This window comes from Ammospiza caudacuta, chromosome 3 (assembly GCF_027887145.1).
Source record: "Ammospiza caudacuta isolate bAmmCau1 chromosome 3, bAmmCau1.pri, whole genome shotgun sequence".
Lineage (NCBI taxonomy): Eukaryota > Metazoa > Chordata > Aves > Passeriformes > Passerellidae > Ammospiza > Ammospiza caudacuta.
The window spans coordinates 81,676,117-81,702,289 of NC_080595.1; the positions used below are offsets into that span (position 1 = coordinate 81,676,117).

The 26,173-nt window shown below is 39.4% G+C and overlaps 1 protein-coding gene across 2 annotated transcripts in view; it reads right to left on the reverse strand.

Annotated features, from left to right (window-relative positions):
- Positions 1 to 9,815: 9,815 nt before the first annotated feature.
- Positions 9,816 to 26,173, reverse strand: part of GREB1 (growth regulating estrogen receptor binding 1) — a 55,934-nt gene continuing 39,576 nt past the window's right edge. For both annotated transcript variants that reach the window (XM_058801853.1, XM_058801852.1), the window contains exons 22-32: positions 26,061 to 26,163; positions 25,191 to 25,349; positions 23,353 to 23,495; positions 22,430 to 22,591; positions 20,456 to 20,660; positions 19,468 to 19,642; positions 18,329 to 18,547; positions 15,950 to 16,085; positions 15,213 to 15,413; positions 13,096 to 13,234; positions 9,816 to 11,437 (exon numbers count right to left, since the gene is read on the reverse strand). In XM_058801853.1, the coding sequence (XP_058657836.1) occupies positions 11,274 to 11,437; positions 13,096 to 13,234; positions 15,213 to 15,413; positions 15,950 to 16,085; positions 18,329 to 18,547; positions 19,468 to 19,642; positions 20,456 to 20,660; positions 22,430 to 22,591; positions 23,353 to 23,495; positions 25,191 to 25,349; positions 26,061 to 26,163 (1,806 nt within the window). In that variant the 3' untranslated portion in view covers positions 9,816 to 11,273. The remainder of the gene's footprint in view (positions 11,438 to 13,095; positions 13,235 to 15,212; positions 15,414 to 15,949; positions 16,086 to 18,328; positions 18,548 to 19,467; positions 19,643 to 20,455; positions 20,661 to 22,429; positions 22,592 to 23,352; positions 23,496 to 25,190; positions 25,350 to 26,060; positions 26,164 to 26,173) is intronic.

A 26,173-nucleotide genomic window follows, 5' to 3' on the forward strand; every position in this document is an offset into this window, starting at 1 on the left:
TCAACTGCAGCAGCAGCACTGGCAGCAGACAGTGACTGCAGCTAGTTGTTGAATTTCTGGAAGGCTTCTCCCAAAAGGTCTCTAAACACAACAAAAGATTCAGGTTAAACGAACCTAAAAAGTCTACGTGTAGGAAGAAAATGAAAGTTACAATTTTCTAGTGTGCCTGTTTAATTTGGGTACCCAGTGCAAGTGGCTCTGGGAGTATTTTTACAAATGGTCCTTGTGGTAGAGGTGAAAGTTGTAAAAATTCTTCTGAACATGAGGATCTCGAGCAGAGCTCTTAGAGCTCAGCTACCTAATAATTTGAAACACTAGCAAATAAAACGTGAATTTTGCTTTGGGCAGTATAGATAGTTTGTATTTGAGGCAGGAATTTGCAGAGTTCTCCTTGATTTCTGCTATGTTTTGATAGTCCCAGTTTTGACCACCATCCCCACATGTTATATCAGCTTCTCTCAATGATGCTTAATTTATTTGTTATTTTTTACTTACTCCTCCTCTGGAAAGAACGAGAGTTCACAATCTTTTTCCTAACCATAGGGAAAGCAAATGTCTGTATGACATCATATTTGTTTGGTCCTCTTGCAACATCATGATAAATCAGAGGAAGTTTAAAGTCTAAATGCTTACAAAAACAAATTTTTGCTTCTGGAAGCAGGTAAGTTTTTAATCACATGCTGCATTTCAGAGCCTGGGGCCCATATGTTTTTATTGGCATACCTAGGGAATCCTTTTATCAAGGGGCTCTCTGTGATGAGCTTTTAATATTCTCTAATATATGTATTCTATATATATATATATCGTCTTCAAGGACCAAAATTTTCTCTGTACTCTGCAACACACTGATAGGCAGAACCACTTCAGTAAATCTACAGAGGTAAGTGGCTCTTCTTTTCTGATGTCCTCAGCAGAAGCCCAGAGTCAGCAGCTCCTAAAGGCCAATAGCAAGAGTTTCAAATGATATTTAGCACATCTATTTTGATCAGAAATCTGATATTCTTTATATGCTGAATAACATTGTTTATTGAACTTGTAATGAAAATTTCAAATTCACTGCAAAACAGATTGTTCAAAGGAGAAGTAGGATCCATGACTTTCCTTGGCAATTTAAGAGACTTATAGGTGAAGGAAATTTCTAGAAGGAAGCTAAAGCTAAAGTGCACATCATACAAATGCAATAGTTAAAGTGTTGTGTAGGATGTCTTAATTTTTAATACAGGTGAAAGCCAGGAGTTTAATGACATTTGAAGTTTAAAGAAAAAAATAAAATCCCTGACTTCTTTGTTCCTTCTCAGTTTGGTTTATATTGAACATATTCTTGATGTTCCTTCAGTGCTCCAACCATCACTGAACTAATCAGTCCCATCTCTCCCACCCAGCCTCCATTCTGCTCAGTCTGTAGGGAATTTTCTGTGGAAATAGAAAGTTGCCACCTATGTTTAATTGAGAAATCAATACCTATAAACTATCTTCCTATCTGTCAAAAACAGGCATCTACCAACACACAAATACCAGGAAACCTGTGTGCTCATAGTGAGAACAACTGGTGCTCATTTTCACCCTCCCTACATGTTCCTCCAAATATGAAACTACTTTAAATGAATGTTTCTGTCATTAGCTTAACCAATTTATTCTATGTATTCTACCTTAAAAAGCAAAAGTCTCAGATAATCCTTGGGTACCTGCAGGACATATTAGTTCTAGACACACATTCATGCCTGGCCATATTTAGACACCATTTCAAATATTGTCATTCCCTGAAAAATAGTAGATGTGTGTGTCTATAAAAATATATGAAAACCATATATGAAACCATAAATATTAATTTCAAAGCATATAATTGTTTTTAAACCACTTTAATGCTTTTTTAAAAGTAATTTAAAGCCTTGGTTATAACCCATCCTGCCTTTTCCTGAAACTTTTAGTGAATTGCTAGGAGATTCAGTAGAGCTGTTCCTATTTCTACCCAAAGTCTCCTGAGAGGGAATTCATCCTCTGTCTTCCTGCCAGAAACCTCTATTGACCCACATCCTCTCCAGCAGCATTAGGCATCAGCCCAGACCTTAAAACACAGGACCATGAAGCCACTATTAGGGGGGCATCAGTGCAGATTGTATTTCATTAAGGCAGCTTCAGTCTTACTGAGAAAAAAATTTGTATTTCACTGGCTCTTTTTTTAATGCAGACCTCCAGAGCAAACATTAACACTGTTCTTTATATCCCTTTCCCTCTATTATACCTAAAAGCTACCTTTCAACAGTGTGGCTTTGCACAGCCAGTGAGACAGCAAAGCAGACAATACAGAATCAGTCAGGTTTTCTTGTAGAACCTGACATACACAGGAGAAGCAAAATAAGGTTTTCCCCATTCAGTTTTTTTTTTTTTAAGTCCACAAGCTGAACTAGAAGAGATAACCAAACCATTGATCAAACACAGACTTTAACAGGAGACTAAAAATACTGATACTCAGTACTACTGAGGGTCACACAGCACAGCTTGTTACTTTTTTCTAAAGCTTTAAGTGTTATTTATGCCACCTTAGGGTAGAGTCTCTTACCCAAGACCAAGGGGAGCCAATGGGGGTCTCTGGATGTTCCTCCTCCTCAGACGACATCCTGAGCTGGTAGTTTTTCCCTGTTCTTCACATACACTCTAAAGGCACTGCTGGTTTCTGCCATATACAAAAAAGCTGCCTTCAGATTTTAGCTGCCGACAACAAAGCTCCAGAGAATATAATTTCGTAGTGATCATGTTCTTGCTAATTTTACCTGCCGAAGTTCTTGGAAGCACAGTCAGAGCAAGAAACCTGAGCTCAGTAAACCAGAGCACACTTTCCTTGCAACTGACTCCTCAAGTGCTCTTGCTCAGTCAAAAGGTTCAGGGAAAAATTAGAGCCTGACAAACACAAATTCACTTCGAGTCAGTACCCTAACTTTCATATAAGATTTTATGGTCAGACAGTTTACTGAGTTATAAGTTCCAGAAAAAGAATACAAGGAATTTTTACTGCCAACATTTTGTTACTATCATTGATCATATTTTGTATGGATTTTCATAGCTTAATTTTTTTCAGGACAGGTTCTTAATGCCACAATCTAATTCTGCCTTTCTGCACAGCTGCACAACTCCACAACTCCACAACCGTAACTGTGTGAGTGAGAAGACAAGCACAGCTTTCCTGTTCCTCTGTGCAATAATATTCAAAAGAGGATAATTTTTGTTTCCACTTGTTCCTTTTGGTTTTCTGTTCGTGCCTAGATTGATACCAGTATGTAGAATCCACACAGATCCATACAGATCACACACTATTTATTTATCAGATAAACTTGTCCTGAATTTTGAGACTTCTGTCTCTGTCTGAGAGGACAGCTGGGTCCAGCATCTTGAAATCACTTCTGGCAGCTGGCAGAAATAGCAGCCTTGCCACCAAGATACAGCCTGAGGCTTTGTGTTCAAACTGACCACTAAATCACAGCTATGATACACTTTCACACTCACAGCCTGTGGCTTGAATTTTGTTATTTATCATCCCTCTGCAGTAGCTGGTGAAATAAAGTTGCTATCCAAATCCCTGAACCCTTCTGTTACAGGTCCGGCTTTGGGCAAAGGCTTCTAAATCTTTCCACTCTTATGTAATGAAATGGGCTATTTATAGCACCCCACTGCAGGAGAGTCCTGGCATTAACTATGAGCTGATAACAGTTATCAAATGAACAAATATGCCCAGCTATGCTTTACACTTAACCCTAGGCTATATACAAATTCAGTGAGTAGGAAAATAATCAATCAATGGAAAAACACTGGAAATAAGGCATAGAGTAGAGAAATAGCCTGTTGCCAGCATGTGGTCTCTCACCACTGTGAGTGTCACAAAGTAGGCAACAGATAGAAAGGACTAAAAAGTGACAGTCCTCTGTGCAGCCCACCAGGCACTGTCAGCTGGAGGATTAGGGTATCACAGCCATGGCTGGACAGTGTGTTGGTTTCAACAGCAGCATCAGCATCAGCTGTTCTTGCCTCTGTCACCCTCCTTATCCCACAATACAACATGCAAGACTGTTTAAAGTCTGAAATACTTTCCTAAAACAATGTATGCTGAGGTCTCAAGAAGAGCTGTGGTATTTAGCTGAGAGTTAAGTTCATTGCTGCATGGAGTTGCCTTTAAGCTTTGGGAGTATTGGGAATGAGTGTTATTCCTGTGTATCAACCAAAACTAACAGCTGCCAAACTGCTCTGAATGCCTGGCATGGCAAGGGAAGTGCCAGTTTATATCACAGGACAAGCACTAGATGCAGGCAACCCAGTCTCAGCTCACTCCAGTTGCTCCCTGGGCCTATGGGGTTGTGCTGGGCTCCCTCAGCATCCCTCCAGCACTGTCACACAGCTCCTGCTGCTGGCTCTGACCTGCTCCTGCTCCTGAAACCCTGGCACTGCCCCACTGCAGCCAGTCCCTGATGCAATGACTTTCCACCTGATGGGTGTCTTAGGATGACAAAACACTGATGTGAAAGGCATCTGGAAGAGATCTAACCATCAGAAAAAATGATGCTTACTTAGACTCTTCATCCTTCACATTAGAAAATCGGAATCTGAAGTGGCCCAATAGCCAAGTCACCCTCCGGTAGCAGAGGAACTCTTCCAAGAGAAAATAGCACAGCACTTGAGTTACCAAGATGCTCAAGTTACTCATTTCTGTTGTACACCAAACATTAAGACTGCAAGCACAGAAACTCATTTGTTAGCTATCTCACAAATCACATTTTCTTTCTGGAACAATTTTGGGGAAGGAAATTCAATACAATTCTTCTCATTTCAGATAAACAGGGAAATGCCACGCCTAGTGAATTTCAATGGCATTCCTGCCCCTGCTGAAATGTCTATTCACCAAATTTAAAAGATAGGAACCACTGTTTGTTGGAGTAATTTTCCACTGTTCCACCCATTTCTTCTGATAAATTTTCTTTCAAGCTGTGATGGGTAAGTATAACAATCTATCAGAAATAGCATTTAAATAATTGTTATATGCTACATAATGTTTATTTATCAAATTCTTCAAGAAGTGGGTGTGCATCTTTCCCAGCACACTGTATTCCTGAAGCCTTTGTCATTTTCTGTACCATCTGATTTCAGGAACTTCCTGCTTTCCCCAGGAAGCACTAACAAGTGTGGGCATTTCCCCTTGGCAACGCAGATGAATCCAGTGGCTGCTGTTCCTAGATCAGTGCATCTGGTACCCATGTCCAAGGGTGACCATCACCAAACACTTCTGATCAATACACCCACAAATGGAATAATGACTAGATGTAAAAGAACCTTTCTCCATAATTTGCATCAATGATGACAATGTTTCCCAGACTTTTCCCAAGGTTCTCATCCCCACTACCTGCTCCCCATCCCACCTTCTTGCTTGCACACCCACACAGCCAGGCCACAGTTTCTTTGCTTTCTTCACAGTGTTCCCCAACGACCTCAGCAGCTGCTTTTCCCTCACTCCCTTTCCATTTTTGCACTCTCAGGATTTCACAGCTTTGTTGCTACTTCCCCAGTTGGTGTTTTCAACCAAAGACAAAGGTGGAAGGACAGCTGACACAAAATTCACAGAAAATGTTCTCAAGACTCACAGTTCATGTAGGCTTCACATCAGTTTTTTGATTCCTCCTCAGCCCATAGCCTCTGTGACACCCTCTAACAACAGGTTTCACTGGATAAACACTATAAACAGAAGTTTTGATGCCACTTTTAAGCAGTGTCCTGTGATTTCACTACATGACACAGGTTAAAGAGGAGCAAGTTGCTTTTTATAAACAGCATTTGCAAGTGCTGTATTATGAGAAGAAAAAAAAAATTGTAATCACTCCAGAATATTTAAAAATAGAAATATTAGTTCATGGTAGCCTCTATGTGAACTTTCTTTTGCTGAACTGATAACAGTCATCTTATTTTTAATAGAATAATTTAATAGAATAATGAAAATAATATTTAAATATAGAAATATTAGTTCATGATAGCCTCTATGTGAACTTCCTTTTGCTGAACTGATAACTGTCATCTTATTTTTTAATAGAATAATTTTTCAACTTAAATAGTAATTTAAGATATTTTTAAATACAATCTCAACTCTACTGTACTGGAACAGCATCACTTTCCTAAAATAGTTGCTTTTCACATTACAATAGTTTCCATGGACAAATCTTATGGAGCTTCTCTCTCTCTGTTTTCTTTCTGTAAAGGCTTTTGTCTCATAAATGCCTATGGAAATTTATAGCATCATGTATATTAAGAAAGCTATATTGAGAAAGCAGAAAGAAAATCTACCTAACAGAAATACTGAGTCATAGCTCTCCCTTTTTGCATCTCCTGCAGAGGTAAAGTTCAAGATCCTACAAATGCAGACCAAACATTATTCCAGTGGGGGACTTAAGAAGGGTACACAGGGCTGCCAGCTGCCCCACCACAGGTGCCAAACTTCAATATTTATGGTTGATAAATAAACAGTATTTACAAGTATAATTTAAGGCCTAGTAGAGAGAAATCACACCATCAGCATAAAAGAAATGTTCTATATTTTTGCAAAAGCACATTTATGAAAGTGTATCTTATGATGCAGAATCAGCCCTGTGATTACTGCAATAACCTCTGAGCAGTATCTGTCCTCCTAGCTGTTGATTATTCTGATAGGTAGCAACAAGTAAAAGCCCACTTTCCTGTCAGTCCTGTTGTCTCTAAGTATAAAGAATACTGTTTAATTATTGTTAATGATGCCAGTCATCATTTTCCACAGCATAACAGCTCACACTGACAGAATAATAATAGTTCATAATACTTCAGCATTTAAGTGCATAATCAATACATTGGTCATGTAACAAGCGAGGAGAAATTTCCTTCAGTTTATATTCCTATGTAAATCTAAATCAAAAATTTCAATTTCCTTGAGGATTTTAATCAAAACCACATTTATGTATGAAGCTGCTTTATGAGATCTTTCTTTCTTTAAATCATGGCAGTTGATTCCCAATGCCTTCTTCTCACAGCACAGGAGTCTCACTGATATATCTGACACCCCAGCACTTCCTAGGCAAATAATGTCAGCAGTGGACAATGTCAGCGTGTGGACTATTGCCTCAGAACTGCCGGAGTTGTGTCCTTCACAATCATCAATGGTTATTTTGGGAGCTGTCAAAACAGGACTGGAAATGTTTTAAAAGCATTTGCAAACTACCAGAGCCACTGAGTATTTATTCAGGTGTAAACTGGAGCAAGGATAAGGGACAGAAGAGAGTCACCAGGCAGAGGATGGATGGGGCTAGTTTTAATTTTCACTGAAGAGCTGTACCCTTAAGGAAGTAAGAAAAAAGGGAAGAATATGGATTTTTTTTAACTCCAGTATATCCGCAATATTTCAGTGGTAGCTGATGAATTATTAGGACTGGCTGCTGAGGGGATGATGTGGGAGAGGAGGACTGTGGCAGGAGGGTGGAAAGGCAGCATGGCAGCCTCGTGTGGTGTGGTGAGAGGCTGTGCCATGGGGCTGTGGGTGCCCACCAGGGTGCAGGGCTCTGCTCTCTGGGCAGGCCACGCATGGCAGAGGGATGCCAGCAGAGGTTGGGCTTTATGGTCATTGCAGTGCTTTACCACCCTGAGAAACAGCTCTAGCACTGTCATATCTGGCACGGGCACTGGGTTGTGGCTGGGGGATGGTCCCAGGAAGGAGGGATGGCTGACAATCCTCACTCACCCTCACAGCCAGACCAGAGCAGCAGCCCATGGCAGATAGCTGGGTCCTGTTGGGATGACACCCACATGAATTCCAACTTCCATGGAAGTCCAGATTCTTTCACACTGCACATAGTCCCTGCCCAGGGTCCTTGATCCCCTGCAAACACTTCCAACTGCAGCCAGGAGTTCTACTTTCCCCCCAACTTCTTCCATGCTGCTGGATCGATTCACAGTCCCCATTTCACTTGCTCTTCAATTTCTACCCTGTCCCTTAACCCATCCTTTGGGTTTGTTGTACCTTCCCTTTTGTGTCAGTGATACCTTCCACCACAGAGTGCTTTTCAGCCTTGGGAAAGCAACCCCCTCACAAGCAATGTTTAGCAACTGCTTTTAGATGCAGAGTGGGAGCTGAGATCTGTACATTCCCTGTCACCACAACAGGAAGGGATGAAATCCCTTACGTCCTCCAGTGATTAGATACCAGATATTAGTGCTTAAGTGCTTGTGAAGAGCTCTTTAACAGGGAAGAGAGGATGGTAAGAAGGAAAATAATGTCACCTCTCCAATAACCTTCTCTATATTTGGACTCTGTCTTTTACAGAAGCTGAATCATAAACTACTTCTCCTCTGACTGACAATTCAGAACATGCTAATAATACTATCTGCAGGTGATAATAGTGGATGACTAAATCAGAAAGCATGGAAGGTGCTAGAGAAGAAGGCAGAGGCTATAAAAAGTTTGTTTGCTATCACATTGTCAAGTGAATCCACAGAATGCAGAATTCTGCTTTCTTGCCACATCCAAAACCAGAAAGGAAATGCTTAAAAGATTTGTATGCATAATGGGCATGGGCCAAGTTTTCTCACAAAGGTCATGGGGACTGAAAGCCAGTGATTCCTTCTCACAAAAGAAAGACAAGAGAAGTGTGGACCTGGGACCTGGGTTCCCAGCCCCTACACATGCACATACAGTAAAGAACTATAGCACCAAGGGTAGCAGCACAGGATGCCAGTCCCACCCAAACAATAATTTATCATTATTATTTATCTGTATTACTTCATCTCAGAGTCCCAGCTGGACACAAAACCTACATTGCCCTCTCCATGAAAGCCTTACACTTTAGGGGGGCTTAGCTTGTAAACTAGGTCAGGGATAAGGAAAATTTTGGATGGGGGTCTGGAGGCTGTCTCTCCCTGAGTCATCCACCATCATTTTTTGGCCTCCTGTGGGCAAAATGCTGTGTTTTTCTGCCATGTGGGTGCACAGATGTTCCCACAGCATGACAGGAATTACCTGCGTTTTGGTCAGAGTAAGGGCATATCTGGTCTTTTTACAGGGTATGCTCTCCAAGGCAATGGGCTGTGCATGCAACTTTCATCACATACAATTGCTCATAAATATAGTCCATGATGGAGAATGATTGCACTGGGTCACACCATAGACCCAGGTCTGCTGAGGCCAGGCCCTGGGACTCCTGTCAGGTATACAGGATACCATATGGAGAAAAAGGGTAACATGAAACAACACTCAGGAGTACGATGGCTTCCGGTAACTGTCAGCTGTATTTTGTCAAAGTTTTGGAAACTTTGTGGCAGAATAGAATGTTAAGAAAGGATGTGATTTATTTTTTATTTATTTTCTTTATTATTTTGTACTTTAGGGCTTTTTTAGTTTCTTGGAGAAAATGGGTGTCTAAAGGCTGACAAAACAAATGTCAGACCTAAAACACAGAAAAAAGTCAATGGACACCTGGTATAAGTTGTTTAAATATTTGGTTACAGGAAAGGAAATTTCAACTCACTGTCTTTCAATTTGAGTTCTTTCGAAAATCCTTATACTTTTGAGGCTGTGTTATGATGTAGGCCATTAAGAAGTCCTGTATTTTCTCTTGATCAGTTCAGGTCATTCCTTAATTATATTAACTCCTTTCAGCCAGTGCTTTCCCTCTGTTTTTTTCCACTACAAAAGTGTGTGTACTTATTGGCCCAGTACATAACCAAGACAGGCGTCCGTGCAGCATGAACTTTATTTATAAAGACATAAATGTCACACTTCCTTAAAAAAAAGTTTAAATTAACTAATCAACTGATGAAAACTGAACAGTAATACTATTTACATAGGCCAATGCTCACCTTCCTTCACAAAACTTAAAGTGAATTCTCACTCTGAAACACAAACAATGAAATATAGAAGCACACTGATTGCCAGCAGTTTCCTTGTAGATAGCAATCCACATCTCTTACAGAATTCACAACTTACAGAACTTACATTTCCTCTGTAAATTAACCTAAATTATCTCTTTGGCACAGTCATAGGGATGCCTGCATTTCAAGGCCAGCACTGTAACAGACTTAGACACTAATGGCATTTCATCTGTATAAAGCAAACGATCCCCTCATTGGTGTATCCAGCAAGAAAGGCCTGCCCAAATATTAGATATCCTCTGACAATGTCTATACTCATCCTTCCTACACCTTGACTGAGTGACATTAACACTGATTCCATAAAGACAAACAGGAAGTTGCAGCTTCGACAGCATTCCCAAACACCGAGACAAGGACAGTGACCACTGATTTAACATCTACAGCGTACGAAATACCACAATGCCCGGTGCTGCTCAAAAACATGGGTTTAGATTTTCACCTGAATTTCTCAGCATTGTAATCTCCATTTCTCACTCCTTTGAAGCACCTTGGCAAGAAAATATCCCCAGAAAGTGTATTGGGAGTGTTTTAGAACCATTTCATAGGCTTTCCTGAGTGCACTTGCCTCAGCTTGAAGTCTACAGCCAGTCTACAATTTAGTCACAAAATGTCACTGTTCTAGAAATAAATCACTTGCAGGTCAGTCCCATCATTTGATCTCTTCAGTTATTCAAGTTAATATCAGTTTCAGGTTTAAATGTTCAGATCTCATTTTACCATCTTGTTAACTCTCTTCCTTATGCTAATAAAACCAGATATATAATTAGTCTTCTACTCCAACAGTCCTGCACAGTAAAACTATCCAGTGTGGCACTTATTCCAAAAATTAAAGCTTCAACTGAGTTCCTGCTGTTAAAGAAATACACTTTACAAATCTTCATGTAAAAAGCCTATCTGGATCAATCAGAAGCAGTATACTACTGAACTGTACCAACTCCTGTTGCCCTATGCTGACTGTTTGATAAATAGGACTTGTAAACCAGAACCTGCTCCTAAATTTACATTTCCTATTTCTGGTATGTGCAAAAAGATTCTTTATGAACTTGCATGTGGTCTTCTTTGTCACAGAAGTGCACTCTTTGACCTCTCTTCTGCTATGAAATGCTTTCCACCATGTAAGTCTCTGTGTCTCTATCAAGAATTAGGGATGACTTCCATCAGAACATTAAATTAGAAAAGTCACTTCAATGTTTGTAAATATGATCTTAAGCTGTCTGATTAGATATCATTCTAATAAACAACAGGAAACAGTCCTGTTTCTGTTTTGAAAGCAGAGTGCCTCAAAAGTAATTTCATGAGATGGTGGCAATTAGTGTCTTGTGTCATTGGGGAAATGTGTCTCTTTTCAATTAAATATGTCGTCCAGTCAGGAAGAACAGTGGTCTGTCCTCTTTGGCGTTGGCAGTCTGGAATTCGTCCCGCAGGCGGAACTGCCACTCATCTTCCAGCTCCAGCCGGACGACAGTCTGGCGGAGAGAATTGCGGTCCTGGCAAATCACACACAGCGTGGCACCTGGGCAAACAGTTCAAAAGGAACTCTCATGAGTATCCCCTTTGTTCTCAGATCACCCATCTCCCACCCCCCTACATGGAGAACTCCACTCATTTCACATCAGGAGAAAATTTCACATCAGGAGCTTGGGAGAAAATTAAACGGCTCAGGTAGGACTTGAGGCGAGCTATGTTCAGCTACCTATTTGTCAGGATCTTCTTGTGTAACTTGAGGCACCTCATAATCACCTAGTAACAGGACTAGAAGCACTTTTCAGGATCCCTAGGGTAGGAAAAGTAAAACTGGCAGGTCTAAGGAGGTCTAAAGGTCCTGGCAGCAAACCAGATAAAAGCCCTACATCCATTCCTGTTGTAGCCCTCCTGATCATTACCTTTGTTGCGTGAAACCCTCACTCAGCAAAACCCACACGGCAATCACTGTGATGGCTGACTAAGCTCTTTGTGCTTTGCTGCCCAGAAATGTTCTAAACATGTCTTTAAAACTAATCACAAATTTTAGTGGCTTTTGGATTGGTAAACTCATGTCCTGGCAAGAAAGAATCTGGTTTGTGTGGCTACAGTCACAAGCAAACCCAGAATGCCAAACTAAAAAAATGATACTTCAGTAACCAATGCCAACTGTCCACTCTGGCATGCTGATAACCACTTTAACTTGCATGCATGGCTTCATGGCTGCTGAGAAAAGTCCTCCTTTAAGAGAAAATATTTACCTCACCAGCATTCAGTAATCTAAATGAGAAATGGTGAGGTAAGTGGTAATGGCTGAGACAAAAAATATCCTGTGAATATAATAAAAAGAAACAAGACAGAGAGTCACATGGTGTTTAATTCTTATGTGACCCATTAGAAAATCAAGCAGACTGCCAGGGGAGATGGAGAAATCCCAAAGCAAACATACTTTATGCTACATGATATAAAAATGGACTGGTTTATGCAAAATGAGACTGACTGGTAGCCTCTGTTTTAGCTGCAACGAAGAACACAGCAGTCTGTAACAACTCTGCCAGTTTCAAGAGGCACTAACCACGGTGCTCTTCCCCCAGTGACAGCTGAGAGAAACAAAGCCCCAGAGCACCAAATGCCCAGGATAGCAGCAGGAGGATCCAAAGGAAGTTTGCAATGGGACTGTCTGCAACACAAGTGGAAGTTACTTGTCTCCACTGCTGCACAGCATCATAAGGTTTGCATGGAGAAACTGGGTATCAGGAATAAATAGTAAATGAGCCACTTTCTATTTCTAAAAATAGGAAATAGATTTTGATAGATGCTTGTCAATCACCTATTTTCCATCAACATTTTAAAAAGCTGTAAGATCACAGTAGGTAAATGCTTCATGCATAAATCTTCAATACTCAGTTTTCAAACAGAGTAAGGAGTTGTGCACATACTCTAGGCATGATGATATGGATCCAACATTCCTTCTCACTTAGAAATCTGCAGAACTTATAGCACTGCTATATACCAGTTTACTACAGTGCAGAGCCAGCATGATCAAGCATCAAAGTTGGGACATATAAAGAAGAATATCAATACATGCATGAATAAATGCATATATATTTAATAAATATAATAGATTTAAAACACAGATAAAATAGATTTTCCCCACATTCTCAGAGACCATGTCACCTAATTCTCTGTAATAAAATTATTGCAGCTCACCTTTAAGAAAATGAAACTTCTTCAAGAAGCTAGCCACAACAAAGGAGTCACAGAGGTACAGCAGGAGACCACTGAATGTCAAACCAGAGGAACTGATATTCAGAGAATGAGGCCGAGAACTCACGTAGCAAACTGCAATCTGATTGGGAGAGAGTGGAAAAACATTAACATCTTTAGAGCTTCCATATGAAGCTTCCAGTATCTGCACTTGATTCAAATTCAGACTTTCTTTCCAACTCCAAATATTGTGAGCTTTATAGTTCCTTCCAAAACATAGCACTACTTATTAATAATATACATAAGCACAATTCATCATCATTATTGTTATTGTTATTGTTATTGTTATTGTTATTGTTATTGTTATTGTTATTGTTATTGTTATTGTTATCGTTATTGTTGTTATGTTTAGATGTGATAGAGTTTGAAAGCTGCAGTAACAATTGCTCTCCACAACCATAATGCTGTGACCTGCCCTGCACATTTTATTTATATGTGAGTAAATACAATAACTCTACATTCAGACATGAAATTAACCCCTAGAAATTCCAAATTTCATTTACATTACGATTACTCAAGGGTTACTCAAGTCAGTAGAGTTATTCATATACATGAATTTATGAGGTTTCCTCTTGCCTAGTTTGTTTTTATGGCTACTCCTGAAATCTACTAGGAACAGGAATATGTACAGCACTCTTTCAGGATTTATAAATTCAGATTAAGGGTATCTTCCACACATGGCTTAGTTTCAAAAGTGCCACTGTACTACTTAGCCGGGATACATCCTCATCTGGCATGGATCAGCATGACTGAGTGGAGGAGGAAGGCTGAACTTCAGCAACTAAGACTCTGTACCAGTATTCCTATTCCATATTCCTTCAATCCTGCTGTATCATATTACAATTCAGGCAGCAATTCCAAATGAAAGTGAAATAATTTCCTTTGCTGAATGGGTTAGAGCTGAAAGGATGCAATGGATGAAGACAGTAACAGTACAATGCCCTCCCACAAAGCTTGTTTTTCCAAACATGGTGGAAACAAAAGCCTAAGAACTCAAAATGTTGTGGGAACAGCATACATGGGAAGGTTATTACACAGCTCTTTGGAAGAGAAGTTCAGGAAACCCAGAAAGACTGAATTTCATTTAGTATTCAGTGAAGAGATAAAAACAGTCCTATTTTATTATGCAGGGTGCCCCCGACAAAGGAAATTATCAGCATCTGACTCTATTGATTCAGAAGGCTGAGCAATTGTTTTATTAAACTATATATTACATTAATAGTATATTATAACTATACTAAAAAGATACTATACTGTACTATACTATACAAAGATACATACTAAAGGAAAACCCGTGACTGTCTCCAGACAGCCAGGACACAGATTTGACCTAATAGACCAATTAACATAAGCAACCATCACTAGAATCTAATTACTAAATCTCTTCAGGTAAACAATCTTCCTAACACATTCCACATGTGCAAAAACAAGACCAGAGAATAGAGATAAGAATTGTTTTCTCTTTCTCTGAGGTTCCTCACTGCGATTTCCAGGAAAAACCTGAGAGATAAAATTATGTCTCTTACTGTTCAAATAATGTAAATTCCACACAGTTCCTCTCTCCTGAACCACACCACCTTAGTACCAAATTTCTATTGACATATTTGAGCTGAATTACGACCTTGGCTTTAGATCCAGACTCATCAGAGAGAGCCAACAGCTCCTGAGACTTAATGTCAGCATCTCCCATTCCCACTGGTTGTTTAATATTTGATTCTCTGCCTCAGCTTATCAGTCTGAAGTGAACTAAAACATCTGTATATTTGAAGTGCTTTCTAAGAGTTATCTAGTATTTGTAAGACCCTCTTGTGGAAATAATTTTCTGTAGGAAAAGCCAAATTATAGCAGATTGAGAAAGCACTTCATAGACTATATTAGTGTTTAGGACAATTCTGGGATTTCTCTCCATGTACTTTAGTTGAAGCCTCTGACAATATCTCTACAAGACTAAGAATTCATTATAGAAATGTGCCTCATTCTTCAAAGGAATACATCAATAACCCACCCAAAACAGAGCCTACACATTTCTAGAGCTACTTGGAGATTGTTTTGTTCAGTACCTGTGGTCCTAAGTTAAGGTAGCAGTCCACAGACAGCACTGGATGGCTATAGTTCTTCAGTGAGAGAGGGAAGAAGCGATGGCTGTGGTACTGGAGATACTTTTCAAGGAGCAACTGAGCAGGTGCTGCCAAGAAGGTGTGCTTGCTGTCAGGAGCACAAATGTACTGAGCAGGGGAGATTGAAACTGGATTGTCAGACACCTGTGAGGAAAAAATATTTCTTGTACAGATCAATCTTAATCCATCAAGCTGCGTGAATTCTGGTTTGTATGAAATACATTTCTACCCTACAAATCTAAGTTTTACTTAAGAAGAAAAGTTATTCTGCAAAAAATATCTGCTACCAAAACGGTTTCAGTTTCATAAAATTATATTTGTGTTTATAGACTTTGAGGTTTCTTCTTTGAACTCAAAGTACTCCTACCTATGAAGTCACATGAAGTTGCACAATTCTATAGCTGTAGATAAAATCCACATACTGAATGGGTACTTGGATTGCAAAGAGACACTTTATGTGTTTTTCAAGGTTTTGAAGGAAAACTATTAAGGAAAATTTTATTTATGGCAAGAATATTTTGGATTTCAGAAAAAAAATACTGAAAAAAGCCCCACATGGCAGACATACCCCATTACAGGCAACAGATGATGCACCAAAATACCTCAGGTCTCCTAGTTAAAAAAGACAAGAAAGGAAAACACAATTTTAACAACAGCGCAACAGAGGTCTCAGTGCCCACCTTAGACTTTATGTGGAAGGATCGCTGTCCTCCAACTGCAATTTGCTTTTTCATGACACTGAAGTGGTTGAACCGACAGATGAGAAGGCCAGCACTGTGGACACGCAAGTTGAAGTCAACATCATCACATGTAAATCTGGAAAGAAAAAAATCATAGCAGGTCAGAGGAATGTTCCTCATCACACACTGACCAACACAAGCACTCAGAGCCTTTGATCAGCACCACAGAAAGGACAGGTATCAAACATACTGACCCACCCTATCAGTCAGGGAAAGGGGATTCAGCTTTCTAGTAATAAACTAGGCTAGCATCAGTTTGAGAAGACCAGAATGAGGGAGGAAAGCACTTAGGGAGGGAAAGGATCAAAAGCATAAAGTGGAAAGGCAGTAAATTGCTAAGGAAAATACCCAGGAGTTAAAACATTTTTTTTGCCTTTTACTACAATAATGGAGTAATAAGAAATTGCTACATACATTACTACTCCAAATAAAGTCAAGGAAATTAATTCCTTTGACTTCCAAGGAAAGGGATCAAGCCTTATGTTTGATTTATCAAATGCACAGAAGTATCTGAGTACTCATTTTCCCCTCAGAATATGAATAGCTAGCAATTTTTTCAATGTTCCTCTACAGAACTAATGTAATTGTATTTTAGAAACAAAAACTATTTGAAGGCAGGTAGTCTTTATACAAGAGAACTGCTGAGACACAGGAAAAGATTAAGCAGAATGAGGGCAAACATCCCTCAGCTAAATTTGACCCGTTTAAAAATATGAGGGAACAGAATAAAAGGTAAACTCCTAAAGATGACTAAATTCAAATACTCTGATCTCTGGAAAATTCAGGATCAGTTCTTCAATTTGAATATATTTCTTACAAAGGAAACAAGATGATGTACAGAACCACTGGATTGACAACCAGAGCTTGAATTTAAGCTAACTGAGCAACCAGTGCAACAGCCAACACCAGTGAGAAACATGGCATTCAGTTATAAGTTTTTTAAGTTTTTTCTTTGATCTTAGCAATATCTACATGGTTATTTGATATCCCTGACTGTCACTGCCTCTGGGTTTTAAAATGTACCTTTTTCCTTGCCCAGGCTTGGAATGCCATACAATACTTCACAGTCAGCAGTACCCACACAGGATTACCCTGAGCCTCCTGAGGTTCAAAGACAGAGGCAGGAAATGGGTGGTGTGATGTGGCGTTCCTGACATTTTAACATTGTTGCTTGTACTCATATCATTTTGCTTTATTGTCATTGTCTCCATATGCCCTTCATGCATAATGCCTCATAAGGTAACACACTTAGGCAGCCTGGGAGCACAGTTCTCTAATAGGAGATGCACAGGGGCAAATTTGTTCTTTTAAGATGTCAGGCTGGTGACAATAGAAATATAGAACATCTGTTTATTCAGAGAATAAAGAATGCAGAATGCTTCTCTGCAGTTAGAAGTAAGCTTGGGCCTCAAAAGATATCTTCCTGAGTTAGCAGGACTCTGAAAAGCACAGTGACTGATGTTCAGTTACCCAAGTGTAACTTACAGCCATTTTAATTACCTGGGCTGTCCCACACAGCTTACAGAAAACCACACATTTCATGTCATACCTGCCAGCCCCATATGGATGTCTTCCATATTCTAAGGCACTGAAAGACCAGTTTTGGACAAGTGAATCCCGCCTCTAGTGATATATATACACTTCATTCTGTTGTTATAAATGCATGTCCCTCAGAAACGGGAGGAAACGCATAGTTTATTTCACGCAGATCAGTGAAATTCTGTGAGACTATGAACCTAGTGAATACAGTTCTGTCAACTGTGGTAATGCTGTGCATGACAAAACTGAAATCTGATATGTCCTCAGTGGCACAATAACTGAAAAAGTGGAATTTCTGAGACAGCTGAATGTGAGAAACAACCACCAATGTGAACAAGACTTATTTATTCTTTTCTTCTGATTGTCCCGATGAGCACTTATGTGGTATGCTGCACTGTTGTGCTACTCAGGGTAAAAAGCCCAGATATATATATCTGAATGAGATTTGGTTATGCACCAATCATCCATATATTCCTGTTGCCTTTGGAAGGGAGAGCAGTTAGGCAGACAAGACGAGAAGTACATTATTGACCAAAGGCCACTTGGAGTAGACCAATACTGCAGAGTACACTGCTTTCTATGTCTATCCTGTCACTTTGTTATCACTGTTTTACTTGGAACTATAGAAATTAATGTCTTTTTCCAACTTCTGGCAGCCTGGGAAGGATTTGAATCACCAGTAAGAAAACAAAAACTGTCTGTATGCCATTCACAACTTCCCTAAAAAAACAAGAGCTTTGTTTAAGCTTTGCTGCTGAAAAGTGCTACTGATTCACTTACCTGTTCTGATTGTACTGTACATTCTGTGTCAGATCCACATTCAGCATGATGAAGTCATGCACGTGGCAGCAGGAGAATGGTTCCTTGATCTCAGCACTGTTTGTTTTACTGGACCATTTCCTCATTCCAATTAGGGCATAATGAGTGACATTGGGAGTTGCTTCAATGTGTTGCAGAATTTGCTTCAGGGAAACATTCCTTTCAGTCCATGTATAGTCACTACAATAATTATGAAAATGTGTTAATTTTAAAATATATAGAGAACATTCGGAATCTCTTTCTGCTGAAGAGCAATTCTTAACAGTTGGAAGTTGTTATGACTTTCAGGTAGATAACTTCAGTGTTGTCTTACTTGACTGTATTTTTTTGTCTCTCACTATAGTTAAAATTAACTAGTGCTTAGGTGGTAGGGACTGGTATGACAGATCTGTAATTTAGTCTACATCTCTCAAAATATTCACTCAGATATGTAAACTTTTAAAGTTACCTAGATAATATTCCAATGAATCTTGGAGAGTTGCTGACTTGTGCCATAACTTGAGCACAAAGTATTAAGATCCTTCTAGCCCACCCCTGGAGTCCATAAATGTCAGTTTTCATCGAGTGTCATTCTCTCTGAAAGTCTGCTGTAAATTCTGCATAGTCTATTCATGGAATAGATAAAAAATCTAGCACAAACATTATTCTAAAGCAATGAAAACAAAAATGCTAGTTCAGGAATTTGGGGAACTCATAAAGGAGACACACAGACTGGGACTGACAAAAGAGCCAAAGGAAATCAGTTGCACAACTTGCACAGAACTGTCATTTAGCTTCCCTAGAAAAATCTGGTGAAAAATTGACATGTTGTCCAGTGTATCAGGGAGTGTTTACAGAGTCTGAAATCTGCAGTCCAAGTAACTCTAGCTTGAACAGCAACGGTTGCAGGGCACATAAATCCTCAGGGGACACGAATGAGCAACACGCACTACACTACGTGCTGTGCAAAGACAGATACCTAGGAAAGTGCTCTCCTTGGGCAAACATAATTCTCTGCTTGTACAGGGTAGAAGTTGTAGTGTAGCAAACATAATTTCAAAATTACATGCAGAGAAAGGTTAAAAGAGATCAGATGAAAAAGCATATATTTCACTATTTACCTTCTCCTGTCTCCTGAACAATCAACTTCTACTGCGTTCCACATAACACAGGAGTCATCTGAAATGACAATGAAAGGCCAAATATCCTGGGGTTTTATCCCCAGCTCTTCCTGCCGATTCCGTTCAAGCTCCAGGTTATGATAGGACAACTCCTTAATCAGGAAGTGTGCAGCACCTGAAACCATGGGCATAAACCACCAGATTAAAAATAGGGGCAGAAACCGTTTGCTTTTAACTCAGAAGCCTTTTGAAGTGAATATTTCTGCACAGACAAGGGTATAAATCACTCTGAAGATTTTAACCCCACCACCCACAGCCAGCTTGCCAAGCAAGTGACTTAAAGAACCACCTTGGCAAGGATGAAAAATGATGCCTGACTTCTGTAGTAAAGATTTTCTAGTGTCTTAAGGATTTAGTGACTACTTCTTTTCACATGACAATATTTGTGTTCATTAGCATCTCTAGGTGCAAAGAGTTAGAGATGCTGACTGACCAGCTTTCCAGTGAATGACACTGGAAATTGTCCCTGATGATCTACTCTGAATGTTTGTCACTACTGCTGTATATAAGGTGTTCCAGCAGCACAAGAAAAGGGTTGAATATTTCACAGAAGTTATATTGGCAGAACCTTCCTGAGGGATGGACCCAACCAGAGCATCATTGCCCATGCAAGTAGCACGCAACTTATTTCCACAAGTGAAATTGTGGAAACTGTGGAACTCCATCTGAGTTTTAACACCCTCAGCTTCTTTCAAAGACAATAGAAGAGTTAAGTATTTCTAGGGTGCAACTCACTGAGCTTGCTCTAGGTGTCCTGGATTAAGAGAAGTGTATCTTCAACTGTGACACATTGTCTTCAGAGGGAATGCAGATCACCAGCTCAGACATCCTAGCTGCAAGCTGTGGGTCTACATTTCACTGTCAAATAGCAACACATAAGGACCCAAGTTGTGTGTCCACATTTTTTAGAACCTCTTGTTACACTTACCTACTCCTGCACTGTTGAAAATGCTTGGAAGAACGAGCATGATGTGGTTGGGCCAATACTTCTTATATATGGCCATTTCGTACTCCTTGACAACTAAAACATGCAAATGACTGGCTCCATCCATTGCATGATATAAATTGAAAAGTCCATGTTCATGACGGCCAGTGGTGGGAGTGAAAGTGGGGCTTTTTATGTAATCTTCACTCTGTAGGTAAAAAGAAGTGTGAGCTTCTGTATTAATCTGGACAGAAAAAGGAGAAATAGATTCTTCAGGACAACAATTCAGATACACTAACACTAGACAAACTGACACATTTTAAAATTCCTTGACAGGAAAATAAAATTTTTATAAGAATTGGAAAAAAGAAAACTATCATTTAGCTTAATTGACAATGAGAGTGTGGTGGGATGGACAGGACTGCTAACCTTGGCCTGCCAAGTGCAGAGGTACCTTGAGGATAGATCTGCAAGAAGATTTAGGTCCCTATGATATAGGACTGCAAGAAACACCTTACTCCAAAACTACAGTACAACTCTTCTGACTGGAGCAAGGGAATAGAAAAAGAAGAAAAGGAAGAATAGTCCTTAAATGTCAAAGCCTCAACCAGGCCAATGGCAGAAGCAAGAAAAGAATCCACAAGGACCCAGCACACAGCTCTGACCATGTAGCCAAGCACAAGTTTACTGGGTGTGGGAGAGCAGGAGATGTCATTCTTACATTGCTGTTGTGTTACTGTCTTGGTTCTTCTATTTAAAACTTGAACTGGAGGGTGATATTGATTTATTAGTGTTTATTGGAAGCAGCTTATTTTCTCCAGGATAGAAGTGCTATACTGCTTACTGCTGCTCCACAAATTGCTTCAGTACTCCAAGCAGTGTGGCCTGAGCAAGGCACAGCTTCACCTTAGGTGTGAGCATCAGGAATATCTGTTAAGATCAACATCTCTGCACCTCACCTTGAATATTCTGTGCAGTTTTGGGCACCCCAAGATAAGAAAAATATTAGACTATTAGAGAGTGTCCAAAGGAGCGCAGCAAAGAAGGTGAAGGGCCTGGAGGAGAAGCTGTGTGAGGAGTAGCTGAGGTCACTTTTTCTCTTCAGCCTGGAGGAGACTGAGGGGAGACCTCACTGCAGTTACAACTTTCTCATGAGGGGAAGAGGAGGGGCAGGACCTCTTTGTGGTGAGCAGGGATGGACTTGAGGGAATGGCCTGAAGTTGTGTCAGGGGAGGTTTAGGTTGGATATCAGGAAAAGATTCCTCTCCCAGAGCGTGGTTGGGCACTGGAAGAGGCTACCCAGGGAAGTGGTCACAGCAGCAGCCTGCCAGAGCTCAAGAAGTGTTTGGACAGTGCTCTCAGGCACATGGTGGGACTCCTGGGGATGGTGCAGTGCAGGACCAGGAGTTGGACTCAATGATCCTTGTGGGTCCCTTCCAAATCATTTATTCTGTGATTCTGTGGTTGGAGCTTGTCAAACAGATACCTTTCTACAAGCATGACATGTAATTCTTTATACAGTCTTGAAGCTAAGATTCTTTAAAAGCATTATTTTTATATGAAAGTAACTAAGCATTTATGCAGCATAAAACAGGATATTCCACTGCTTTTTCTCTACAGAAAAAAATGCTTCCTCTTACTAATGGTATGATAAATGAAATCATATCTTTGAGTTTCTTTGCAGAAACTATTCTCACTTTAATATCTTAAACCCATAACCAAAGACCTTTTGTCACAGATAAGACTGTTGATACCAAAGGATCAACCTTGACTTTGACCAAAAGATGGAGCTTTTTGGTGTCTCAAAATTTTTTTTCACGTATCCCTTTCTGGGAGAAAATACAAGCTTAGCATAAGGGCAAACTCATTGTCTCTCGACAGTAGCAACAGTAGTACAGAGAATACTAATTCAACAGACTTTGAAATTGGTGGTGTCTCTCTCCCATATATAGCCACAAATAAAAATAATCCAGCTACCTTATCTGTGACTAGTGGTAGCCTCATACTTTCCAACTGTCTTCCTGGTTGGCTAAAGACAAAATGATGCTCCTTGGATTTTGGAATGATAAAATGCAGCTGTATTTCTTCTCCCAGCATAGAATAGGAAAAGGCAAATGCATGCAGAGTCGACTCATAAATCTAAGGATGAGAAAAAATATGATAATTCCATTTAAAGTCAAACCACAAGGTCTCAGTGCAGTTTATATACATTTACTACATTGCTGAACAGATTACAGTCACTTACTGTATGACATTAGATTTAGCTTCATTATTTTAGTGTTAAGCAATAATCCCTAGGCTAGAGCTTAACTAAAAAAATACAGATTAAAGTGTTCCCTCTTTTGAAACTGTTGTTTCAGTTTCATCTTACAGATGGCACCAATACTTACAGGCCCCTCCTGGCTTTCACAGTAATACTGACACATAAAAAACAGCATTTGCATTGCTGACACTTTCTTCCTCACATTAAAACAGGCAAGAAATTAGAGGGTCATTCTGAGCAAAAGCAAATTGTATACCACACACAGACTACTCTGTGCTGGACTACTCCTGTGTCAGAAGTAGCACCTGTTGCAGTCAATTAGGTGCAAACTTTTCCACTTAAACAAAGCCCAGTGGAAATCTTACTGGGAAAGTAGTTTTAATTGGTAGTACATACGCAGATCACAGCACCAAATAAACTAGCATGAATGACACAAGGGTCGGTCCTCTGAGCCCCCCAAACTGCAGCCTAGCCAAGGCAGGCAAACCTCAAGAAATAACAAAATCTGTAAATCGGCTGTATTTGTACACATAGACAACTTCCAAGCCAATCAAAATACAGTGAATGTACACAAACTGTGTTTGGGTTGTGAATGCTTCAGCTTCTCATCTGCAGAGTAACTCCTGGAAATCCTCACCTGGTACCTGGGATTGAACCCCATGTACTGATGGCACTGCTCACAGTGATGGTATGTGTTGTACGCTGCGTACTTGGACACTCTCATCCTGGTTGTCTGCCGGCACGTGTACATGTCTTCCTGCCTCCTGCTCACTGATATGTCTATAGAGAAAAGAAACAAATTAAATGTAACATATATTCAAGGATAGAATGTATTCTCTTGTGATAGACTGTTTCTGTCACCAAAAGCAGCTTCTAGGAAAATGGCAATATAAACCACTTACAAAACAAACCATGAATTCATTCCGAGCACAGCATATTTTATAAATTACTACGTACAGCAAAGACATCTAAAAGGAATTAGCTACAAATTCATGATTATGGTAATTCACTACAGATTTCACATAAGGCTGAGATGTAAGCAATGCCTGACCATTAAAATTTTCATTGTTGCTATTATTGGTAGAATGCTTACAAAGCAATAAATAGTAATAAAGACCCTTATGACATTTGCCATTCTGTGACAGACATCACAGTAGATTATGTGAAATTAATTTGGCAATTTAGTGATGTTGTTCCTTCATGTATATCCATATTTTTCAAAGGATTCTCTTTGTGAGAGACTGAGAGAAGATGAGGTATATTTTCTGCTGAAAAGGACTTTTTTATTTAATCTTCCACTCAGATTTTCAGCATCAGATCAGGTTGCTCAAAGCTTTTCCTTGTCATGTTAAGTTTCAAAAATCACCAAGAGTGGAGCTTTCATAATCTCTCTGGGCAACCTGCTCCATAGTTTGACTACTTTTTATTCGGCAAATATTTTTCATACAATCTAATTGTAATTTCCCATGTTGCAATTTGTGTCTGTTGTCTCTTGTCCTTATGCTGTGTATCTATAATAGTTTATTTCTACAAATGCCCATTAGGAAATTGAAGACAGCATTCAGATGCACCTGCTTGATGTCCCTAGATGAAACTAACCCAATTCACTCCAATTTTCTCCATATCTTAGTGGCTGCTCACTGGCCTCACTTCTCGATGTCAACGTCTTTCTCATACTGGGAGGCCTAAAACTTGACAGAATACCCAGATGTGGCCTTAGAGTTGCCATCACAGAAGAATAATCACTTCCCTTGACCTGTTGCTAGGTTATTAGTGAGCCATTGACCCAGTGGAGAACTGGTGACTCATGTTTAATTGTTGTCAACCAGCACCATCAAGTCACCTTTATCAAAGCTGCTGTCTCTAGAGCTGGTCCCGAACTTGTACAGCTGAATAAAGTTATTCTATCCCAAGTGCAAGGGGCATGTTGGATGAACTGTTCTTGAGGCTCCACTTCTCCAGCCTGCCAAGGCCTTTCTGAACAGCAGGGTTTCCTCCCTGCCACCCACTCCCACAGGCCTGTGCATGTCCAGCTGGCTAATTCAGAGCACCAATTCTCACACCAATACTCCAGGAATCTAGGTCTGAGCATGTTCATCTCAAGCTTTCCAAACCTAACCTAAAATCTAAAAAATAAACCTATAGATACTTTTAAATACAAAGCTAACTTTATGCACAGAAATCATTGCATTGCTACAGAGAAGGGCAATGCTACTTTATAAAATCATTCAAATGCACAAACTCATTGAGGAATTAGAGCTTTTTTAATGAAAGACTATCCATATAATATTCCTTAAGTAATTTATATGGGTCATACTCTGGTACTTCATCTGGAAAACTTGAAATCTTTTTTCACTATTACTTAATCAAAAGCATTTCTGGTATTTTAACTCTGCTTAAAAGTTTAACAGGATTCTCACATTAAAAACAAATAAATACATAAATGTGTACCAATCAGATTTTTAAAATTCTAACCTTCACTGTCTATAGTCTGAAGCTTTGAACAAATCAGACTTGCATCTTCATATTTTGGGTCATGGATGGTGTAGTCAAAAGGTATCTTCTTAAATGTCTCCAAATCTGGCCACATATCTCCAGGCTGATGGTAGTATTGATCAGATTCTTCTTTTATGTCTATGATATATCGAAAAATAAGAATTCAGAATTTTTTTAAGCTCTTTATATTACTATAGATGGTTTTGCTGTACCTATTATTCCTGCTCCATTTTTTCTTTCATTAGTCTGATGGCACAATATCATTATGCACCAAGAGGTAAACTTTTGCATAAATGAACCTTGCACCTCAATGCAACTCTGCCTTTTAAAATTATCTTCATGTCCTGTCTGACAGAAATACATCTGGGAACACAAAGCAGTAATACACTGTAAATAAAGCAAGTTTGGACCAAAATTAGATATTAGAGAGCAGAAACTCCCTTCCCTCGGGTAATCTTGTGTAATAAGAAAACATGACATTGCTCCTCAGGGTATAAATCTGGCAAAATTTCAATGATTCCTTTTATGCTTTACCACAGAAATTAATTCCAATTCTACACTGAAGACCAATGGTTGGATATCATTTAATATACATAAATGCTGTCGATCTCTTTCCACAAAAACCAGAGGTATGTTCTTTGCTTAAATTCTAAACAATGAATAAAATAATGAAATATTCTTAAGTATCAGTTGAAGATCTCAGAAAATTTTTTTACAGTATTTATATAACGTAAAGCAATTGCAAAGGTGATGAGGATAGAATAGGCATAGAATATACAGACAACTATATTTCAATTTAGCATAACAATTTTCTATTGTCTCCAGAATATTTTTATACCAGGAACTTACTGATGTTGATTTCTTCCTCATCGTAAACATCCACTTCTGTCAGTCTAATCAGCATTCGGGACAAAATACTGAGGAACTGCAGGTAGGCACCTGTTTTCCCTATCTGTAAACAT